The sequence below is a fragment of the Rhinopithecus bieti genome, unplaced genomic scaffold, assembly GCF_001698545.2.
Source record: "Rhinopithecus bieti isolate Rb0 unplaced genomic scaffold, ASM169854v2 scaffold_19200, whole genome shotgun sequence".
Taxonomy (NCBI): Eukaryota; Metazoa; Chordata; class Mammalia; order Primates; family Cercopithecidae; genus Rhinopithecus; species Rhinopithecus bieti.
In genome coordinates, this window is record NW_016809419.1 from 160,595 (window position 1) to 176,323 (window position 15,729).

Sequence of the window (15,729 nt, forward strand, 5' to 3'; positions counted from 1 at the left end):
AAAAAAAAAAAAAAAAAAGAAAAGAAATTGCAGCCCTTTTTTCACCCTAAGTATTCGAAAAGCAGGTGTTTATTTTAAACAGCACATCTCAGTTTGGACTAGCCACATGTCAAATGCTCAATAGCCAAATGTGGGTGGTGGCTGCCATACTGGACAGCAGAGCCTGAGAGGACTGTTAGGAGGATTAAGGAAGACAGTGTATCTCCTTTAGAAGATGCAGGAGATAGAGCACTCAGCAGTGTCTGGAGGGCAGAAAATGTTAGCCTCATCCTTCTCCCATCATCTGTGCCCATGATAGTTTATATGTCTCTGGACTGACCATGTACACCTCAACTGCCTTCTAATATTCTGAATTCCTCATCACCTTCCTCTCTTCCAGAAAGCAGAGTGAGGGCACTCACCTCCATCCTGTGGAAGCCACCATCATCTCTGGCCCAAGCGTCTGTAGTAGCTCCCCAAAATAATACCCCATCATCTGTTCCTACTCCCTCCAGTCTCTCTCCACTGAGTGGCTGGAATGCTTTTCTTTTTTTTTCACTTATACAGAGAGAATTTTTTTTGTTGTTGTTTTTTTAGACAGTCTTACTCTCTTGCCCAGGCTGCAGTGCAGTGGCGTGATCTTGGCTCACTGCAACCTCCGCCTCCTGGGTTCAAGCAATTCTCTGGTTTCAGCCTCTGGAGTAGCTGGGATTATAGGCACATGCCACCACACCAGCGAATTTGTGTATTTTTAGTAGAGACAGGGTTTCACCATTGGCCAGGCTGGTCTTGAATTCCTGACCTCAGGTGATCCGCCCTCCTCAGCCTCCCAAAGTGCTGGGATTACAGGCGTGAGCCACCACACCAGGCCCAAGAAATGTTTTTTTAAAAAACACACATCTTACGGCATTCACCTTCTTGGAGCTCTAGGACAGTGGTTCTCAAAAGCTTTTCTCTCAGGGCCTCTTAAAAATCATCAAGGACCCCAATAAAGCTTTTGGGTATATGGGTTATAGCTATCAATATTTATGGTATTAGAACTTAAAACAGAAAAATTGAAAACATGCGAATACATAGGCACACATTCCATTCATTGTGGGAACCATGGTGTCAATACATATGATGTAGCTTCTGAAAAACTCCACTGTACACTCTTATAGAATGAAGACGGCAAAAAACTTTTTTTGTTTTTTTTTTTTTGAGACGGAGTCTCGCTCTGTTGCCCAGGCTGAAGTGCAGTGGCGAGATCTCGGCTCACTGCAAGCTCCGCCTCCTGGGTTCATGCCATTCTGGTGCCTCAGCCTCCCGAGTAGCTGGGACTACAGGCGCCCGCCACCACGCCTGGCTAAAATTTTGTATTTTTTAGTAGAGACAGGGTTTCACCGTGTTAGCCAGGATGGTCTCGATCTCCTGACCTCGTGATCCACCCGCCTCGGCCTCCCTGTGTTGGGATTAGTGGCGTTAGCCACCGCGCCCGGTCGCAAATAACATCTTAATTTCGTTATAAAAAATAGTCTTAATCTCACATACCCCCTGACATAGTCTCAGCGACCTGTAGGGCCGAGGTTACACTTGGAGAACCCGTGCTCTAGGGCCAAACCCATTCTTCTTGCCCTGGCCCATGTGTCCCCCCCACCGCCCCCGCTGCAGCCACTGCCTAATTCTCCAGTCCTAGATGGTGCTCGCCAGCCCTCCTCTCAGTGCTCATCACACACAGAGCTATTCCTTTCCTCCAATGAACCAACCGCCTCCCGCCCACCTCCAGTTCCCAGCCCTGTTCCATTTGCCTGGTCCACCCTCGGCCTCCCTGGGTCGCAGACGAGGTCGGCCTCGTCATTCCCCGCAGACCGCCGCGCGTCCCTCTTGTGCGGTTCACCACAGTTGTATTTTAAGTGATCATGTGAGTCGTCGTTAAATGCCCGTCTCCCCGCGGATCATGGGCTCCTCGAGGACAAGGACCGGCCTGTCTGTCCCCTGCTGTAACCCCGCGCCGGCATAGGGACGTAAGGCCCCATTGGAGGGCGCTCTTCAAATAGCTGCTGGATATTGACGAAGGAAGCGGCGGCGCAGCTCAGGGATCTCCGAGTCAGGACTGTTGGCCAGACCGACTGGGTAACGGGTCTGATGGTGTGGGAATAAAGTTGTATTCCCGTGCTTCCAAACGGGCCTCTCATTCCAACCCCTTTCCAAGCACAATGAATATTCCAATCACCTCTGGTCCCTTCCAGTGACCCTGAACCCCTCAGAGAACGCCCCGTCGACACCGTTCGGGGTCGGGCGCCACTACTGGCGCGTAAGATGCGCTCAAGCGGAGGGCACTCCAACCGCGAGGAGACGCCGAGCCGACAGGGACCCAGGCCTCGGCCCCGGAAGCCCCAGAGAGCCGAATCTGGAACCGGATGTGGCTGCTTCCTGCCCCGCCCCCTGCCGAGGGGGCGGGAACCGAGGGCTCTTCGGAAAACCCGGCCGGGATTTCGGTCAGCTGCGTTCGTGGGTTGTGGTGGGGAGCGTAATCCCGTGGGGATGGAGTGACCCACTCTCTCTCCTCCTGAAATGGTTCCCGCGGGAGTTTTAGCCGTGTTATTGTTGGGGAAGGGAATGTCAAATTCTGCTCCTGCCTTCCCCCAGGGGCTGGAGACTGGAATCTAGACTGGAATCTTTATTCCAGTTCAGTGCGGAGCGACGTGGTCTCCAGAATCCCCGAGTGTAGAGGCGGAGGACAGTGGAGCTGGGGACTCGGGCGCCTGGGTCCTGGTCCCTGAGCGTCCAGCGCTCCCCTAGTCCGCGGCTCTGGCTCCTGTCCTCACTTCCTTCCCCTTTTGGCTCCTGCTCTCGGAGCGGGCGGACGCGGGGGGGAGCGGAAAGGGCGGAAGGACCCGGGAGCCTAGCGGGGGGGTTCAAGGGGGTACGGAAAAGCCGGGGAGGGGACTTGGTTCGGGGCCGGAGACCGACGGCAACAGCGGTCCAGGACCCACGCTGCCCCCACCCCTCCCGAGCAGGTCAGAGCCTGAGCACCCTGCGCGTCCCCGTACTCGTGACCCCCTCCTCCCCCAACTGCACCAAGGGCCACCCTATTTCACCCTTCTGTTGCCCCCCTCCCCAGCCTTCCTGCAGAATTCCCTTCCGGTCTTCTTGACACCCACCCACGTCCCTTCCCTGCCCGGCTCCCCGCGTCCGCCTGACTCTCCACCCCACCCCACCCCGTCTCTCCCCAGGCGCCCCCATGGCCCGACCCCGCTGATTCCTTCACTCGGCCATGCTCCCGCGGCCCCTGCGGCTGCTTTTGGACACGAGCCCCCCAGGGGGAGTCGTACTGAGCAGCTTCCGAAGCCGGGACCCCGATGAGGGTGGGGGCCCAGGTGGCCTGGTCGTGGGCGGGGGGCAGGAGGAAGAGGAGGAGGAAGAAGAAGAGGTGAGACGCGGGTGGTGGGAGGTAGGGGGCGGATGTATTTCTGAAGTCTCCACTTTTCTCTTGTCTCTGGGTCCCTACATCTCCTCCTCCTTGCCTCAGTTATTCTCGCACCTCCCTGGGTGTCGGTCCGTTTCTCTGCTGCGGGAAGTCCCGGCGTCTCTGTGGTTCTCTGTCAGTGTGACTCAGGACCTGCCCGCAGGAACCTGCCTGGAACTTCTGGCTGGCTGTCCCTGCGGGTCTCTGGCCCTCTGCCTCTGCCTGCCTGAGTGTGCCTACTTCTCTGAGCAGTCGTGTCTTGCCCCCTGTCTCCCTCGTTGTTTTTGTTTGGCGGGGAGGGGTTTGTTTCCACAGTAACCAGCTCCTCTGACTCTGGGATTGGGGAGGGAACACTCAGATTTCGTGACCCCTCCTTCCCTCCCTCCCCTTTACGCCCCCCCCCCCATCCTGGGACCTGGGAAGCCACGGTTCTGGGACCTGGAGGAATGATCCTAGGGTGGGTAGAGAGTGGTTACCTGTTTTCATTAGGGATTAATGGTGGTGGCCAGGAGCAGGATTTCAGGGCCCAGGAGGGGCCAGATTTTGGATTTGGGGCCCCGAGGCCCTGAACTCCTAGGTCCAGATCCTAAGTGAGGGCAGGTTGACTGGCAGGGCTGGTTTTTCGGGATCGGTCGGGGGAGGGACTGGGGCCACGTGACTCTCTGAGTCTACCGCCCCCCAGCCCCCATCATCCCACTTCCCCTTTTCCTTCCTGGACTGGGATTGGAGCTGCTACCTTCAGGGGTCCCTTAGGGCTGAGATAGTGGAGGCACTACCCGGGGGACCAGGGTGAAAGGGGGCCTGAGAAGGACTAAAGCTCTGGGCTGGTCTAGTCCTTGACCAGGAGGGGCGGGGCATGCGGCAGGGCCTGAACCGAGGTTACAGCTACTCCTAGTCTCTGCCTCTGGCTTGCTGCCTCTCGCTTTCCTCTCCTGCTCTTTGTACCCTGCTTCTCTGTTGTGTGTGGGTTCAGCTCTGGGAGGAAAGGGCTTTGGGGGTCTCCAGGATCAGGATTCCTGTACTCCATCCACGCCTCCACTGCAGCCCCTTCGACTTCACTGGGGCCCTGAGGCGGCTGGGGTGGGGCTGTCTGGGCCCCAGTGGGAGAGACCTGGGGTCACCAGCTCCCCCCATCCTTCCTCGCACTCGCTGGTACTATGCCCTGCCACCACAGGTGAGGGGTATAGAGGGAGAAGCAGGACCTGGGGTGAAGGCTGAGGGCAGTGGGGGGTGGTGTGGAACTGTCTGACTTCCCCTTCCTTGCTCCTGCAGGCCCCTGTGTCCGTCTGGGATGAGGAGGAGGATGGTGCCGTGTTTACTGTCACAAGCCGCCAATATCGACCTCTTGATCCCTTGGTGAGATCATGACTTTAGCTTCTCACCTCTGACTCTTCATTTCCCTTCCTCTGGCTGACTTTCTGGCCAGAGTGCTAGGTTAGAGTTCTGGAGTGCTGGACTCCGCTGTATGACATAGGCCAAGACTTTTGCCCTCTCTGAATATCAGAAAAATGAGGCTGGAACATCTCCTGGGTCTGGGATTGTCCTCAGAAATCTAGGGGCAGAGTGGGAGAAAGGGTTGGTGATCATCTCTTTGTGTCCTCCAGGTCCCTATGCCTCCCCCGCGTTCCTCCCGACGGCTCCGAGCTGGCACCCTGGAGGCCCTGGTCAGACACCTACTGGATACCCGGACATCAGGGACTGATGGGACTTTCATGTCAGCCTTCCTGGCCACCCACCGGGCCTTCACCTCGACGCCTGCCTTGCTAGGGCTTATGGCTGACAGGTCAGAGTCACAAGGGACCCAGGGTCGTGGAGTGTCTGTCCAGATTTCCTAAAGTTCCAACATCCCACCAAAATAGTTAAGGCCACTGGGGGTTTGGGAAAAATGGACAGATAGATCCTCTTTTTCCCCTCAGGCTGGAAGCCCTTGAATCTCATCCTACCGGTGAACTAGAGAGGACAACAGAGTGAGTGACCCCTGGTTCTTAATCTCACAGTCTACTCTGCCCAGGCTGCAGCTTTACCTCTCACCCTTGGCTGATTCCCTTCTCCCAGGGTAGCCATCTCTGTGCTGTCAACCTGGCTGGCCTCTCACCCTGAGGATTTTGGCTCTGAGGCCAAGGGTCAGCTTGACCGGCTTGAGAGCTTCTTACTTCAGACAGGGTATGCAGCAGGGAAGGGTGTTGGGGGGGGCAGCGCTGACCTCATCCGCAACCTCCGGTCCCGGGTGGACCCTCAGGCCCCCGACCTTCCTAAGCCCCTGGCCCTCCCCGGCGATCCCCCTGCTGACCCCACGGATGTCCTGGTGTTCCTCGCTGACCACTTGGCCGAACAGCTGACCCTGCTAGATGCGGTGAGACCCTGACCTCTGGCCCGTATGCCCCCTGACCCCTTACTAACTTCTCCTTGACTCCAGATCCTTTCCTTGCTTCCACCTTTTCCTGATCCAGCTCCTAGCCTCCTTCACCTACCATTTTGACTTTCCTTTTTTCCCTTTGGTTGTTACCCTTCAAACCCTGTGCCCCTCTGGTTCCTTGGCCACCTAAGATCCTCAGATCCCTAATATTGGAAGGCTGACCTCACTTGACTATGAACTTTAACCTCTTACCTCTACCCTGCAGGAGCTATTTCTCAATTTGATCCCCTCTCAGTGCCTGGGAGGCCTGTGGGGTCACAGAGACCGGCCAGGACATTCTCACCTCTGCCCATCTGTCCGAGCTACTGTCACACAGTTCAACAAGGTGGCAGGGGCAGTGGTTAGTTCTGTCCTGGGGGCTACCTCCACTGGAGAGGGACCTGGGGAGGTGACCATACGGCCACTCCGTCCCCCGCAGAGGGCCCGCCTCCTGGAGAAGTGGATCCGCGTGGCGGAGGTGAGAGAGAAGAGTGCCCCACGGTGGGTGGCTATGGCACGGAGAGGGCTCCCATAGCCTTAGCTCTCTTTGACCCCCACAGGAGTGCCGGCTGCTCCGAAACTTCTCTTCAGTTTATGCTGTGGTGTCAGCCCTGCAGTCCAGCCCCATCCACAGGCTTCGGGCAGCCTGGGGGGAAGCAACCAGGTGGGGAGGCTGAGGCATTGGACTGGGGTGGGGGTTCCTCAGAAGGCAGGGAAGAGGGGGTGACAGAGCCAGGCCTGTCCTCAGGGCCACTTTTCTCCCTCCCCCAGGGACAGCCTCAGAGTCTTTTCTAGCCTCTGCCAGATTTTCTCCGAGGAGGATAATTATTCCCAGAGTCGGGAGCTGCTCGTGCAGGTGAGAGCCTGGTTTGCGGCATTCCCCCCTCTCCCTGCTCCCTACTGCTCCACCATGTCTCTTTATTTTGTCACCACCAGGAGGTAAAGTTGCAGTCTCCTCTGGAGCCACACTCCAAGAAGGCCCCGAGGTCTGGCTCCCGGGGTGGGGTGAGTGACTAGCTGGGTGGTGGGCTTGGGGGTTGTGATTATGAAGGGGTGAGGAGTATGTTTTGGGGGAGCAGCCTGAAGGATGGGTAAGGGAGGCACAGAGGGGTGAGGGGTAAGGAGAATGAAATCTGTTCTCTGAGGCAATGGGGAGGGCAAGTGCGGAGGGACGGAGGACCCTCACATCAATGGCAGGCACGTCTGACCCTGACCCCTGACCTCAGGGTATAGTCCCATACCTTGGCACCTTCCTGAAGGACCTTGTGATGCTGGATGCAGCCTCCAAGGATGAGTTGGAGGTCAGTGGTGTGTGTGTGTGTGTGTGTGTGTGTGTGTGTGTGTGTGTCACGATGATGATGTAACAAGTGGGCTGCAGGGTCCGACAGATCCCCCCTTTGCAAGGAGCTATAAGGCACAAATAGCTGAGTGTGGGATAAAGCCAGATCTGTTTCTGTGCCAAGTTGCCTCAGTGGTCTGTAAATGAGAAACTAGAAATAGCATTTACATTGATCTGTTATTGTAAGGGTTAAATGAATTCGTATTTGTCAAGTGCTTAGAACGTGCCTGAAACGTAAGCACATCTAGGTTTTCTGATGGGCTCCTGCTCTATTGCTAGAGTTTGTTAAATAAACAAATACTGAGACCTTGGGCAAGTTCCTTATCCTCTCTGGATGAAGAATCCTATCCAATTGGATACTATCCAGTCTTCTCATTTGCAAAGCAGACTCATTGTCTACCTGAGGTATTAAATTTAAAGGGTCAAGTGCAGTGCTTAGGCCATGATAGATTGAGGGGGAAGGCAGGGAGGGATGGAAGAGTCAGAGAGGCTAGAGGGAAGTGATTGTGAGTTGGATGTGGCTGTGTGTGTTTAAGAGAGGGGATATTCTCTCTCTGGGGCCTGGAAGGTAGTGTTAGAACTTTCACCCCACCCCCATTTTCCTCGCAGAATGGATACATCAATTTTGACAAGCGGAGGAAGGTGAGTGGAGTGCCTGGGCTGGATGCTGGACTTCCCAATCCATGTTCCCGGAAGGGGAGGGGGGAAAGTCAGGTGTCCCTGAGTTTTGGCTCCTGCAGTTTGAGGGCTTCTTCCCAGGAGTTTGCAGTCCTTTCTGAGTTGCGACGGCTCCAGAATGAATGTCGTGGCTATAACCTCCAACCTGACCATGATATCCAGAGGTGGCTACAGGGGCTCCGGCCACTGACAGAGGCTCAGAGGTGACTGGCGGGTGAGGTTGGGACTCTAGGGCTCTGGCCAGATGTAGGGGATTGGTGTCATGTCCTGAGCTCTGTCTTTTGCCCCCTAACCCAGCCATCGTGTATCCTGTGAGGTGGAGCCACCTGGTTCCAGTGACCCTCCTGCCCCACGGGTGCTTCGGCCAACATTGGTCATCTCGCAGTGGACAGAGTGAGAGATTCACTGGCTGGGGGGGTGGTTACTTGGAACTTCCACTTTTCTTCTGATCTTCCCAATCTCCTGCCACTGTAGGGTTCTGGGCTCTGTTGGGGTCCCTACCCCGCTTGTGTCCTGCGACCGGCCCAGTATGGCGGGTGATGAGGTGCCTACAACTCCTGCTCCTCTGCTGACTCGGCTGGCCCAGGTGAGCTCTGCTCCTGACTCTGACCTTGACGCTGACCCTCACTCTGTAAATGTTTCTTCCTTAACCTCCCTGCCTTCATGCCAGTCCCATGTTGTTTATTCCTAGCACATGAAGTGGCCATCTGTCTCGTCACTAGACTCTGCCCTGGAAAGCAGTCCATCCCTGCACAGTCCAGCTGACCCCAGCCATCTCTCCCCACCATCCTCCTCCCCTAGGCCTTCTCGAGGTCACCGCCGCTCAGCCTCCTGTGGCTCCCCGCTGAGTGGGGGTGCAGAAGGGGCCTCCGGGGGGACTGGATATGGGGGGAGGGGGATCTGGGCCAGGGGCCTCTGATTGCCGAATCATCCGAGTCCAGATGGAGCTGGGGGAAGATGGCAGTGTCTATAAGAGCATTTTGGTGAGGGAGCCTTGGGATGGAGTTGGGGTGAAGGATGGTGTCTTGTTGGACTATAAATGTCTGAGGTTTGGGCAACCAAATGGAATTGAATGTAGTTTTAATTTTGACTTTTGGTTTTGGCAGTTGTTTTATTTATTTTTAATTTTATCTTGTAAACTCTGGTCTTCAATACAAGCTGAAATTTGTTTTATTTTGATGGCTATTTTGCATTAGTTGCTACACCTTAAACTTTTGGTGGCCATATTAAAATTTCAGAATCAACAGCAGTTTCCCCAAAGGCAAGCAGCTCTGTTTCACTGGGCACCATGTGGGCTGGCTTATGGGGTATAGGAAGCCACCATATTGGGTTTCCCTGTTCCTTTTAAAGCCTTGGACACAAGTAACCTTTTGTGGTTGGGTTCAGTGGCTAAGGGTAGAAAGATGGGAATTCATGGCTGATTGATTGCTCTTTTGGTCTCCTGTCCTGCCAGGTGACAAGCCAGGACAAGGCTCCAAGTGTCATCAGTCGTGTCCTTAAGAAAAACAATCGTGACTCTGCAGTGGTTTCAGAGTATGAGCTGGTACAGCTGCTGCCAGGGGAGCGAGGTCAGAGGCCACAAGGGAAAGGCAGACTCGGGAGGAGAGTGGAGTGCTTCCACATCTGGGCGGCTGTGGGGGGAATGACTGTGTTTGTGCTTGACATCCACCCCCTGAACCTTCAGAGCTGACTATCCCAGCCTCGGCTAATGTATTCTACGCCATGGATGGAGCTTCACACGATTTCCTCCTGCGGCAGCGGCGAAGGTCCTCTGCTGCTACACCTGGCGTCACCAGTGGCCCGTCTGCCTCAGGAACTCCTCCGAGTGAGGGAGGAGGGGGCTCCTTTCCCAGGATCAAGGCCACAGGGAGGAAGATTGCACGGGCACTGTTCTGAGGAGGAAGCCCCTTTGGCTTACAGAAGTCATGGTGTTCATACCAGATGTGGGTAGCCATCCTGAATGGTGGCAGTTGTATCACATTGAGACAGAAATTCAGAAAGGTAGCCAGCCATCCTGGGGCAGTGAAGTACCACTGGTTTACCAGACAGCTGAGAAATCCAGCCCTGTAGGAACTGGTGTCTTGTAACCAAGTTGGATACCTGTGTGTAGCTTCCTACCTGTGCAGCACACTGGTAGTGCTGGAAAAAACGCATCAGTTTCTGATTCTTGGCCACATCCTAATATGCAAAGGGCTAAGCAAAGGCCTCAAGGCTCTGAGCCCCAGGGCAGAGGGAAATGGCAAAAAGTAGGTCCTCGCAGGAGTTCTTCTTCCCACTCTGGGGGGTTTCTATCACTGTGACAACACTAAGATAATAAACCAAAACACTACCTGAATTCTACTCCCCTGTTCTTGTAGTGCGTATGAACTGGCTGCTATGAGTGGGGGTGGGGAATTGGCTGAAGGTAGATGCCATGGAACAGGAAGGGGCACAATGTTTTCTATCCCCATGCACAGAGCAAAAAGTAAGTGAGGTATTGGTGAAAAAATTTCCTCAGAACAATTTTTCTTCAGTAACCTCTCTACCACTAGTCCCTTGCTGCAAATGTGTATAAAACAATTTTAGGACAAGGAAATGGCAGAACAACTTTATGGATAACATAGAAACTTGGGAGGACTTATATACCATAAAGCATTACATGCTGGGATTTTAAGTCAGTTTAAGCTACATTCAAGCAAATTCTAGGAAGACAGAGACTGAAAAGTACTAATAGAGATGCCAGGGCTGCTGGCAAGGAGGGTAACCACATTTCATCCTGGGGCCTCAGGTTAGAGAACTGTGAATTCTTTTTCAATTGAACTGACATCCCTAGCAATATGCTATGTTGTAAATGCCCTTCCAAAATAATCATGCCAACCAAGACGAGGGAAAGTTAAGGGTTGTATATACAGGCAAGAAGTAGGTTTGACGACATTTAGGATTTCACTTTCAAGAAAGAAAGAACATCGTGCCACAAAGAAATTCCAAGTGCAAGAGTTTGAACCTGAGGGGGTAATACAGGTGGTGTGTGTGAAGGTGGAAGGGACTCTGGGGATATGACAGAAGCGCCTGGTCAGGAAACAGCCAGGTGTTTTTACGTTTTATTAGCTACAGTATAGATCCTAGAGCTGCCTCATTCCCTCCCCTCCCCTCCCCTCCCCCCACCATGGGGTCAGGCCTTGCCAGGAGCCCCTGCCTTTGCCGCCTGTGCCCGCTGGAACTCCTGCTGCAGCTGAGCAAGGGTCTCCCTCTGTTGCTCTGACTGCCGCTCAAGATCCCGGAGCTGGGATTCGTATCGCTTACTAAAGAGAGACAAGGGAGACAAGTAGAAAGGGAGAAATTAGTAGGACTTACTATGGAGGGTGCTAAACGCAAGAAAGAGATAGGTGGAAAACTTGAGATTAGGGAAGGGAGAAGGGGGGTTAAAAGGGAAGGAAGGGGTTGGAGGAACTGGAGGACTAGGGGCCACTATGGAGAGCTGTTCTGCAATGATTCAACACCTCTAGTCCAATGGTTCACTTGCATCACAGGGTGCAGCACACAGTGGTGGAATAAAGACTCACATTTCAGCTGTGATATAGTCCAGCCTCTTCCCTACTGTGGCCCGAGCCTCCCCCAGCTCCTGTTTGACTAGCACTGGACCCAGAAGTTTAAAGACCACGTTGGACCCATCCAGCAGGGCCAGTTCCTGATGGAGGGATGGGACATACGTGATCAGAACCATGGCTAGTACAGTTCCCTCCTCGCCCCACAAATCCCAGTCCCTCACCTCTTTCACGATATTATTTTCTGTTAGTTGTGCTTCAAGTTTCTGCCTCCCCGACATGGATTTACTCAAGTCTGGGGATAAGAGGAAAGGCAAGATTAGAAACATCAATTCTAGTCAGGTGGATATGGATCTGAGGAAGCAGAAAAGTATGGGGGCAGCGGGTCAGTGAATAGGGAAGAGTACTGAAGCGGGAAAGTCTCTGCACGCGAGGGCCCAGATGGGGGCAACAAACCGTATCTCGGTAATGGCTTTGGGTTGTGAGTGCACTGGGCGAGGCCACACCGATCCTGCTCCCTTACCCTTCTGTAGCTGTTGATATTTCTCCACTTCTCCCTGCAGCTTCTTCTGGATCAGCTCCGCCATGGCGGGGATGAAAGCCTACGGGGAGCGAGACAAGGGCGCTGCGTCTCACTCTCCGGAAGGTACCTGAGCTCCCTTTTCTGATCTCGCCTGCGGAAATGATAGCACTCTTGAGAGGCAGTCCTGAGGGGCACCGCCACCTCCCCCCCGTCCCGGGTATCGACTTCAACCAGTTCCCAGGATATAGTGGGCGAAAGGCAAGACCATAAGCCTCTCAACCGAAATCCTAACCTATTCACGTTCTTCCTTCAGTAGTAATAAACTAGGAAGTAAACGAGGAATGCTGGGAAAAGACTGCGCCGGAAGTGTCTTTCTGACCCTTGATGGGAAGTGTAGTTCTGACGTGTTTAGCGAGTGGACTTCTGCTAAAAAGACTAGACTAGGATATTTTTAGGCAAGATGGGGAAACTAACCCGGAAAAAGAAACCGCAACGCTACTTAGCCCCTGGTCCCGGGCCTGCCTTTCTTTTGTAAGTCACTCTTGCATAAGCTGCCGCTCGTGATAAGGTGCCAAGAGCTCTTCCGCACCTCTAAGGAGAGCGTGCCCTCACTCAAGATGGCGCCCAGAGAGCTTCAGACCTGGTACGCTGCTGATTGGATGAAAGATAGAGGGCTTCCGGGAGTTTTCAAGCCGACTGTGGGGCAGCTGAGAGGAGTTTTGCACGTGGATCGCCGTTCGGGTGGGCGAGATGGAGACAGCCCCCAAGTCAGGCAGGGATGTCCCGCCCAAGAAAGACAAACTTCAGACCAAGAGAAGGGTATCGGCCTCCCTGGGTGGGAAAGGAAGTTTTTTGCTGCGGGGTCGGGGGGGCGGGGCGTGGGTGCGGAGTATCAGAGTTCCTGATCTGCTTGTAGAAACCGCGGCGATACTGGGAGGAAGAGACCGTTCCGACCAGAGACGGAGCCTCTGCAGGGCCTCCTTGTAACAAGAAGAATCGGGAGCTCCGTCCTCAGAGACGAAAAAATGCTCACATATTAAAGAAGTCTCGGATTTCTAAGAAGCCTCAGGTCCCGAAGAAACCCCGAGAATGGAAGAACCCGGAGTCCCAGCGGAGCTTGTCCGGGGTGAACGTGGAACCTGATGGGTGGCAAGGCAGGCCGCCTTGTGCTTTGAAAGGGTTGGGGTCAATCCAAGGCTGTCTACTAACTGCGTTCTCCTTTCTCCTAGGCCCAAGATCCATTCCCAGGCCCCGCCCCCGTCCCTGTGGAGGTGGTCCAGAAGTTCTGTCGCATTGACAAATCCCGAAAGGTGAGGTCCAGCCGGAGAGTTGGGAAGTGTTGGAGGCAGGGAGTGTCTGGGTGAGTTGAATGGAGCCTGGGCCAGGTAGCTCTCCTGTGACTCCACTTATCCTGTGGTTCTTCTGCCACTCCTCCCCACCAACAATGTTATAGCTACCACGTTCTAAAGCCAAAACTCGAAGCCGACTTGAGGTGGCTGAAGCTGAGGAAGAGGAAACAAGTATCAAAGCTGCTCGTTCTGAGCTGCTGCTTGCTGAGGAACCTGGGTGAGTGGGCCCTAATCTGGACCCGCAATCCCTGCCTTATAGGACTGTCTTTTCTCGTTTTTATGTTGGTACACTTGCTTCATATTGGGAAACTTTACTGCTATCCTAACCCTTGCTTTCAGGTTTCTGGAAGGGGAGGATGGGGAAGACACAGCAAAGATATGCCAGGCTGACATTGTGGAGGCTGTGGACATTGCAAGTGCAGCCAAGGTGAGCCTGAAGAGGTAAAAGAGCCAAGGGATTGATTGGTGGTGCAGGACAAGAGAGGAATGGGGGCTAGAAGAAGGCGTTACTGCAGGGTACTCTTTTTTTTTTTTTTTTTTTCACTCTTCTCTTTCCCAGCACTTTGACTTGAATCTGAGGCAGTTTGGGCCCTACAGACTAAACTACTCTCGAACTGGAAGGTAAGGTTGAATTCTAGTGACTCTTGAACTAAGATGTGTTTCCTTAACCACTTTAGCCATGCCCACTTCAGCCATTCACAGTGTATGTTTGGGTTGTTGATGAGGGGAGGGTCCTTCGATTTGCTTGGGTGTGAGGGTGAGCACCTGCAGCAACATGTGTCTGCCCACCTGGAGAGATGGGGCTGGCATGGGGCAGACCTCAAGTTGTCTGAGTCGGTGGTCCCCTGCCTTAACACCCTGCCTGCCCCTTACCTCCAACAGACACCTGGCTTTTGGAGGGCGCCGAGGTCATGTGGCTGCCCTTGACTGGGTAACAAAGAAGCTTATGTGCGAGATCAACGTCATGGAGGCAGTGCGGGACATCCGGTCAGTGGCCTCACTGTCAGCGGTCAGTAGGGGTGAGATAGTCCATCCTGATTGAATGATAGCCTGTGACCTCATTTCCCAATTGAACCACTCTTCCTCTCCCCCAGGTTTCTCCATTCTGAGGCACTGCTTGCTGTTGCCCAGAACCGCTGGCTCCACATCTATGACAATCAGGGCATTGAGCTCCACTGTATCCGCCGGTGTGACCGAGTGACACGGCTTGAGTTCCTGCCCTTCCACTTCCTCCTGGCTACAGCTGTGAGTGGCCGTGGAGCTCAGGAACTGGTTGGCAGCCCTTGGGATGACCACTTCTCCTTTAGGACCCCAGGAGAGGGAATACAGAGGGCAATCAGGACTGGGTCATTCTCTCTGTCTCTCTCTTTCTCAGTCAGAAACAGGGTTTCTGACCTACCTGGATGTATCAGTGGGGAAGATCGTGGCAGCTCTGAATGCTCGAGCTGGGCGGCTCGATGTCATGAGTCAGAACCCTTACAATGCCGTCATCCATCTCGGACACAGCAATGGTCAGTACCTGGCTTAGTTTTGACTCTCTGACCATCCTGACGTGCGTTTCTTCTATATTTATACTTCATGAGTCCCTTAAAGTTACCCTTTTATTTCCCCTTTTGTTTTTTTGTTGGTCTTGAGTTCCCATCTTTCCCAGGTTTTTTTTTTTTTTTTTTTTTTTTTTTTTTGAGACGGAGTCTCGCTCTGTCGCCCAGGCTGGAGTGCAGTGGCCGGATCTCAGCTCACTGCAAGCTCCGCCTCCCGGGTTGATGCCATTCTCCTGCCTTAGCCTCCCAAATAGCTGGGACTACAGGCGCCCGCCAGGTCGCCCGGCTAGTTTTTTTTTGTATTTTTAGTAGAGACGGGGTTTCACCATGTTAGCCAGGATGGTCTCGATCTCCTGACCTCGTGATCCGCCCGTCTCGGCCTCCCAAAGTGCTGGGATTACAGGCTTGAGCCACCGCGCCCGGCCCTTTCCCAGGTTTAATAACCTCAGGGTTAGGTTTGTATTAGCAACTTTGGTTCTTCTTCTCTTCCAGGTACTGTGTCTTTATGGAGTCCAGCTATGAAGGAGCCACTGGCAAAGATTCTCTGTCATCGTGGTGGGGTCCGGGCTGTGGCAGTAGATTCTACAGGCACGTAAGTCACTGGTGGGATGAGGTGTTAGGTGGGCAGAAAGTTGTGGAGGGTAGTGTGCTTTAGGAGCACAGACTCTAAAGCCAGGATGCCCAGGTTTAAATCACAGTGTTACCACTGATGGGCCTTGTAAGTATGGGCATATTGCATAACCTTTGTGTGCCAGTTTCCTCACCCCAAAAATGGAAATATGAGTGTCTAGTTCAAGGGTCCACAAACTTTTTCTGTAAAGAGTCAGATAGTAAATATTTTATGATTTGCTGATAAGAGGTAAAATCAAAGGGTACTGTGTAGGTATTTAAATACCAAGAGAAAACAAATTATTACAATTTTTTTTTTTGTTTTTTTTTTGTTTTTTTTTTTT

At 53.6% G+C, this 15,729-nt stretch overlaps 4 protein-coding genes across 8 annotated transcripts in view; 3 read left to right on the forward strand and 1 right to left on the reverse strand.

Annotated features, from left to right (window-relative positions):
• TAPBP (TAP binding protein) overlaps positions 1 to 594 on the forward strand; it is a 14,567-nt gene extending 13,973 nt beyond the window's left edge. The window contains exon 7 of one of the 2 annotated variants that reach the window (XM_017889253.1): positions 380 to 594. In XM_017889253.1, the coding sequence (XP_017744742.1) occupies positions 380 to 576 (197 nt within the window). In that variant the 3' untranslated portion in view covers positions 577 to 594. The remainder of the gene's footprint in view (positions 1 to 379) is intronic. The other variant, XM_017889254.1, reaches the window with a different exon arrangement.
• Positions 595 to 2,442: 1,848 nt separating this feature from the next.
• Positions 2,443 to 10,179, forward strand: RGL2 (ral guanine nucleotide dissociation stimulator like 2). The gene is given in 19 exon segments (XM_017889250.1): positions 2,443 to 2,978; positions 3,195 to 3,391; positions 4,700 to 4,783; positions 5,032 to 5,210; positions 5,344 to 5,394; positions 5,483 to 5,780; positions 6,049 to 6,300; positions 6,383 to 6,486; positions 6,594 to 6,678; positions 6,759 to 6,827; positions 7,049 to 7,123; positions 7,771 to 7,803; positions 7,921 to 8,042; positions 8,137 to 8,232; positions 8,314 to 8,425; positions 8,531 to 8,734; positions 8,736 to 8,822; positions 9,293 to 9,407; positions 9,524 to 10,179. Coding segments are annotated over 18 exon segments (2,334 nt in total). The 5' UTR covers positions 2,443 to 2,978; positions 3,195 to 3,235; the 3' UTR covers positions 9,736 to 10,179.
• A 235-nt stretch (positions 10,180 to 10,414) lies between these two features.
• PFDN6 (prefoldin subunit 6) lies at positions 10,415 to 12,233 on the reverse strand. 2 transcript variants are annotated; one of them, XM_017889260.1, is made up of 5 exons: positions 12,179 to 12,233; positions 11,887 to 12,037; positions 11,588 to 11,658; positions 11,382 to 11,506; positions 10,415 to 11,120 (listed from the first exon to the last, which is right to left on the reverse strand). In XM_017889260.1, the coding sequence occupies exons 2-5, from the start codon at positions 11,948 to 11,950 to the stop codon at positions 10,991 to 10,993; spliced, it is 390 nt and encodes a 129-aa protein (XP_017744749.1). In that variant the 5' UTR covers positions 11,951 to 12,037; positions 12,179 to 12,233; the 3' UTR covers positions 10,415 to 10,990. The 2 variants fall into 2 exon arrangements, with proteins under 2 accessions (XP_017744749.1, XP_017744750.1); XM_017889261.1 differs by having other exon boundaries at positions 11,887 to 11,965; positions 12,179 to 12,214.
• Positions 12,234 to 12,279: 46 nt separating this feature from the next.
• WDR46 (WD repeat domain 46) overlaps positions 12,280 to 15,729 on the forward strand; it is a 10,517-nt gene continuing 7,067 nt past the window's right edge. The window contains exons 1-10 of one of the 3 annotated variants that reach the window (XM_017889256.1): positions 12,280 to 12,705; positions 12,803 to 13,012; positions 13,116 to 13,196; positions 13,340 to 13,452; positions 13,575 to 13,662; positions 13,795 to 13,856; positions 14,118 to 14,222; positions 14,330 to 14,480; positions 14,611 to 14,746; positions 15,269 to 15,368. In XM_017889256.1, the coding sequence (XP_017744745.1) occupies positions 12,637 to 12,705; positions 12,803 to 13,012; positions 13,116 to 13,196; positions 13,340 to 13,452; positions 13,575 to 13,662; positions 13,795 to 13,856; positions 14,118 to 14,222; positions 14,330 to 14,480; positions 14,611 to 14,746; positions 15,269 to 15,368 (1,115 nt within the window). In that variant the 5' untranslated portion in view covers positions 12,280 to 12,636. Of the gene's footprint in view, positions 12,706 to 12,802; positions 13,041 to 13,115; positions 13,197 to 13,339; positions 13,453 to 13,574; positions 13,663 to 13,794; positions 13,857 to 14,117; positions 14,223 to 14,329; positions 14,481 to 14,610; positions 14,747 to 15,268; positions 15,369 to 15,729 lie in introns of those variants that run through there. The other 2 variants (XM_017889255.1, XM_017889257.1) reach the window with 2 other exon arrangements.

Bases quoted from the DNA above. Each gene is read 5' to 3' on its own strand.
- PFDN6 (XM_017889260.1), bottom strand. From the start codon at position 11,950: ATGGCGGAGCTGATCCAGAAGAAGCTGCAGGGAGAAGTGGAGAAATAT. The intron at 11,507-11,587 runs GTGAGGGACTGG...TCCCTCCATCAG, and splicing joins AAAATAATATCGTGAAAGAG to GAACTGGCCCTGCTGGATGG. The intron at 11,121-11,381 runs GTGAGTCTTTAT...GTCTCTCTTTAG, and splicing joins GACTATATCACAGCTGAAAT to TAAGCGATACGAATCCCAGC.